Source organism: Salmo trutta, chromosome 26 (genome assembly GCF_901001165.1).
Source record: "Salmo trutta chromosome 26, fSalTru1.1, whole genome shotgun sequence".
In the NCBI taxonomy this organism is placed as follows: Eukaryota; Metazoa; Chordata; class Actinopteri; order Salmoniformes; family Salmonidae; genus Salmo; species Salmo trutta.
This window is the reverse complement of record NC_042982.1, coordinates 42617535-42622534: the sequence shown is the minus strand read 5'-3', so window position 1 is coordinate 42622534 and position 5000 is coordinate 42617535. Positions and strand designations below refer to the sequence as shown.

Sequence of the window (5000 nt, the reverse complement as noted above, 5' to 3'; positions counted from 1 at the left end):
TCCGCCCATCTGGCCCTAGAGGCGCTGGCTAGAGCCCCCGCCATCTGGCCCTAATAGGCAGCTGGCTAGAGCCCGGCCCATCTGGCCCTATAGGCAAGCTGGCTAGAGCCCCGCCCATCTGGGCCCTATAGGCAGCTGGCTAAGCCCCTGCCCATCTGGCCCTATAGGCGAGCTTGGCTAGAGCCCCGCCCATCGGCCCTATAGGCAGCTGGCTAGAGCCCCGCCCATCTGGCCCTAATAGGCAGCTGGCTAGAGCCCCGCCCATCTGGCCCTATAGGCAGCCTGGCTTAGATCCCCGCCCATCTGGCCCTATAGGCAGCTGGCTAGAGCCCGCCCATCTGGCCCTATAGGCAGCTGGCTAGAGCCCCGCCCATCTGGCCCTATTAGGCAGCTTGGCTAGAGCCCCGCCCATCTGGCCCTATAGGCAGCTGGCTAGAGCCCCGCCCCATCTGGCCCATATTAGGCAGCTGGCTAGAGCCCGGCCCATCTGGGCCCCTATAGGCAGCTGGCTAGAGCCCCGCCCATCCTGGGCCCTATAAGGGCAGCTGGCTAGAGCCCCGACCATCTGGCCCAATAGGCACTGGCTAGAGCCCCCGCCCATGTCTGGCCCTATAGGCAGCTGGCCTAGAGCCCCGCCCATCTGCTGGCTATATCACAGTACAACATATTCACATTTCAGTAATGCCGTGGATACACTGTGCATTTAACAACTTAAAACACACCGACACTGTGTTTAAACTGTTACCAGCAGCTAACATATACTGTGTTTAAACTGTAACCAGCAGCTAACCTATACTGTGTTTAAACTGTAACCAGCAGCTAACAACATATACTGTGTTTAAACTGTAACCAGCAGCTAACATATACTGTGTTTAAACTGTAACCAGCAGCTAACAACATATACTGTGTTTAAACTGTAACCAGCAGCTAACATATACTGTGTTTAAACTGTAACCAGCAGCTAACAACATATACTGTGTTTAAACTGTAACCAGCAGCTAACATATACTGTGTTTAAACTGTAACCAGCAGCTAACAACATATACTGTGTTTAAACTGTAACCAGCAGCTAACAACATATACTGTGTTTAAACTGTAACCAGCAGCTAACATATACTGTGTTTAAACTGTAACCAGCAGCTAACAACATATACTGTGTTTAAACTGTAACCAGCAGCTAACAACATATACTGTGTTTAAACTGTAACCAGCAGCTAACCTATACTGTGTTTAAACTGTTACCAGCAGCTAACAACATATACTGTGTTTAAACTGTTACCAGCAGCTAACATATACTGTGTTTAAACTGTTACCAGCAGCTAACAACCTATACTGTGTTTAAACTGTAACCAGCAGCTAACATATACTGTGTTTAAACTGTTACCAGCAGCTAACATATACTGTGTTTAAACTGTTACCAGCAGCTAACAACCTATTAGTGAAAATGTGGCCATTTCAGATCAAAACAATTTTCTAAAACATTCTAAATATTTGACACTAGCTTAATTTGACCTCTTTCATACGCAATCGCAGTAAATCTTGTGACTACTCTTCGTTTTTGTTGAGAGAATAAAAACAAGACAACATTTTTATTGTACAATTCACTATACTAAAATAATTCACTATACTAAAAGAGTTCACTATACTAAAAAGGAATGAAATACACACTAATAATCCAGTAGTTTAGTTGTCATTTGGGACTCAGCCCGTACCTCATCTCTGTGTGAAGTCACAGCCATAATGACCGTTGTAATGCGAAGTAAAACTACAATCGCAAATGATCCCCAATGACTGAACAAGCTCATCCAACACAGTAGCGTCTATCTCATTTAACTGCTGTCCTGTTCTGTTCTGTCTGTGGGGCTGAGCTGGATGTGTAATGACTGTCATCACGTTCTGTTCTGTCTGTGGGGCTGAGCTGGATGTGTAATGACTGTCATCACGTCCTGTTCTGTCTGTGGGGCTGAGCTGGCTGTGTAATGGCTGTCATCACGTCCTGTTCTGTCTGTGGGGCTGAGCTGGATGTGTAATGACTGTCATCACGTTCTGTTCTGTCTGTGGGGCTGAGCTGGATGTGTAATGACTGTCATCACGTCCTGTTCCGTCTGTCTGTGAGGCTACGCTGGCTGTGTAATGACTGTCATCACGTCCTGTTCTGTCTGTGGGGCTACGCTGGCTGTGTAATGGCTGTCATCACGTCCTGTTCCGTCTGTGGGGCTGAGCTGGCTGTGTAATGGCTGTCATCACGTCCTGTTCCGTCTGTGGGGCTGAGCTGGCTGTGTAATGGCTGTCATCACGTCCTGTTCCGTCTGTCTGTGGGGCTGAGCTGGCTGTGTAATGGCTGTCATCACGTCCTGTTTCATCTGTCTGTGGGGCTGAGCTGGCTGTGTAATGGCTGTCATCACGTCCTGTTTCATCTGTCTGTCTGTGGGGCTGAGCTGGCTGTGTAATGACTGTCATCACGTCCTGTTCCGTCTGTCTGTGAGGCTACGCTGGCTGTGTAATGGCTGTCATCACGTCCTGTTTCATCTGTCTGTGGGGCTACGCTGGCTGTGTAATGGCTGTCATCACGTCCTGTTCTGTCTGTGGGGCTGAGCTGGCTGTGTAATGGCTGTCATCACGTCCTGTTCTGTCTGTGGGGCTGAGCTGGCTGTGTAATGGCTGTCATCACGTCCTGTTCTGTCTGTGGGGCTACGCTGGCTGTGTAATGGCTGTCATCACGTCCTGTTTCATCTGTCTTTGGGGCTACGCTGGGTGTGTAATGGCTGTCATCACGTCCTGTTACATCTGTCTGTGGGGCTGAGCTGGCTGTGTAATGACTGTCATCACGTCCTGTTTCATCTGTCTGTGGGGCTACACTGGCTGTGTAATGGCTGTCATCACCTCCTGTTCTGTCTGTCTGTCTGTGGGGCTACGCTGGCTGTGTAATGGCTGTCATCACATCCTGTTCTGTCTGTGGGGCTGAGCTGGCTGTGTAATGGCTGTCATCACGTCCTGTTCCGTCTGTGGGGCTGAGCTGGCTGTGTAATGACTGTCATCACGTCCTGTTTCATCTGTCTGTGGGGCTACGCTGGCTGTGTAATGGCTGTCATCACCTCCTGTTCTGTCTGTCTGTCTGTGGGGCTACGCTGGCTGTGTAATGACTGGGCAGTGATGGGCTTGGTTCAGTCTTTAGGAGCTGTCATCAGTCCTGTCCTGGTCTGGTCTGTTCCAGAGTCCAGAGGATAAACTAACACATGAAAGTATTATACAACGCTGGTAGTCCAAGGCCAGGACGAGATGGAGGGACCCCTTGGTGTGATGAGGCTTAACTAGGTCATTACTGACTGACCGTGAGAAAGCTGCAGATGGAGCTAGTTACCTTGCAGATGGTCTCTGGTGTAGGTTAGTTAAGTTGGTCGTTACCTTGCAGATGGTCCTCCAGTGTAAATTAGTTAAGTTGGTAGTTACCTTGCAGATGGTCCTCCAGTGTAGGTTAGTTAAGTTGCAGATGGTCCTCCAGTGTAGGTTAGTTAAGTTGCTAGTTACCTTGCAGATGGTCTCTGGTGTAGGTTAGTTACCTTGCAGATGGTCCTCCAGTGTAGGTTAGTTACCTTGCAGATGGTCTCTGGTGTAGGTTAGTTAAGTTGGTAGTTACCTTGCAGATGGTCCTCCAGTGTAGGTTAGTTAAGTTGCTAGTTACCTTGCAGATGGTCCTCCAGTGTAGGTTAGTTAAGTTGGTAGTTACCTTGCAGATGGTCCTCCAGTATAGGTTAGTTAAGTTGGTAGTTACCTTGCAGATGGTCTCTGGTGTAGGTTAGTTAAGTTGGTAGTTACCTTGCAGATGGTCTCCAGTGTAGGTTAGTTAAGTTGGTAGTTACCTTGCAGATGGTCCTCCAGTGTAGGTTAGTTAAGTTGGTAGTTACCTTGCAGATGGTCTCCAGTGTAGGTTAGTTAAGTTGGTAGTTACCTGGCAGATGGTCCTCCAGTGTAGGTTAGTTACCTTGCAGATGGTCCTCCAGTGTAGGTTAGTTAAGTTGGTAGTTACCTTGCAGATGGTCCTCCAGTGTAGGTTAGTTAAGTTGGTAGTTACCTTGCAGATGGTCTCTGGTGTAGGTTAGTTAAGTTGGTAGTTACCTTGCAGATGGTCTCTGGTGTAGATTAGTTAAGTTGGTAGTTACCTTGCAGATGGTCTCTGGTGTAGGTTAGTTAAGTTGCTAGTTACCTTGCAGATGGTCCTCCAGTGTAGGTTAGTTAAGTTGGTAGTTACCTTGCAGATGGTCTCTGGTGTAGGTTAGTTAAGTTGGTAGTTACCTTGCAGATGGTCTCTGGTGTAGGTTAGTTAAGTTGGTAGTTACCTTGCAGATGGTCCTCCAGTGTAGGTTAGTTAAGTTGGTAGTTACCTTGCAGATGGTCCTCTAGTGTAGGTTAGTTAAGTTGGTAGTTACCTTGCAGATGGTCTCTGGTGTAGGTTAGTTAAGTTGGTAGTTACCTTGCAGATGGTCTCTGGTGTAGATTAGTTAAGTTGGTAGTTACCTTGCAGATGGTCTCTGGTGTAGGTTAGTTAAGTTGCTAGTTACCTTGCAGATGGTCCTCCAGTGTAGGTTAGTTAAGTTGGTAGTTACCTTGCAGACGGTCTCCAGTGTAGGTTAGTTAAGTTGCTAGTTACCTTGCAGATGGTCTCCAGAACGTCCAGAGCAGACTCTCCAGGCTGGATGATGGCGAGGACAGGCTGGTCGTTAGGTAGACACACCCAGGACGGGGTCAGGTGGTCAGGCACCCAGATATCACTGTCTGTCATGTGACTGTCTGAGTTGACCTGAGGAAGGCTCTTCGCTGTCCCCTCGTGACTCTTCTGGAAAGATACAAAGACATTGTTTACAACTAGCTTATAACTAGCTATCTGCATAACTACTTGTACATGTGACTGACTTTGTGTGTGTGTGTGTGTGTGTGTGTGTGTGTGTGTGTGTGTGTGTGTGTGTGTGTGTGTATGTATGTATACATACATACATACATAC

At 47.9% G+C, this 5000-nt stretch overlaps 1 protein-coding gene across 1 annotated transcript in view; it reads right to left on the bottom strand.

The window, feature by feature from the left end:
- Nucleotides 1-5000, bottom strand: part of LOC115163807 (T-lymphoma invasion and metastasis-inducing protein 1) — a gene marked incomplete in the record, with an annotated part of 181316 nt that overhangs the window by 76829 nt on the left and 99487 nt on the right. The window contains 1 exon segment of the mRNA XM_029715989.1: nt 4649-4834. Within this exon segment, the coding sequence (XP_029571849.1) occupies nt 4649-4834 (186 nt within the window).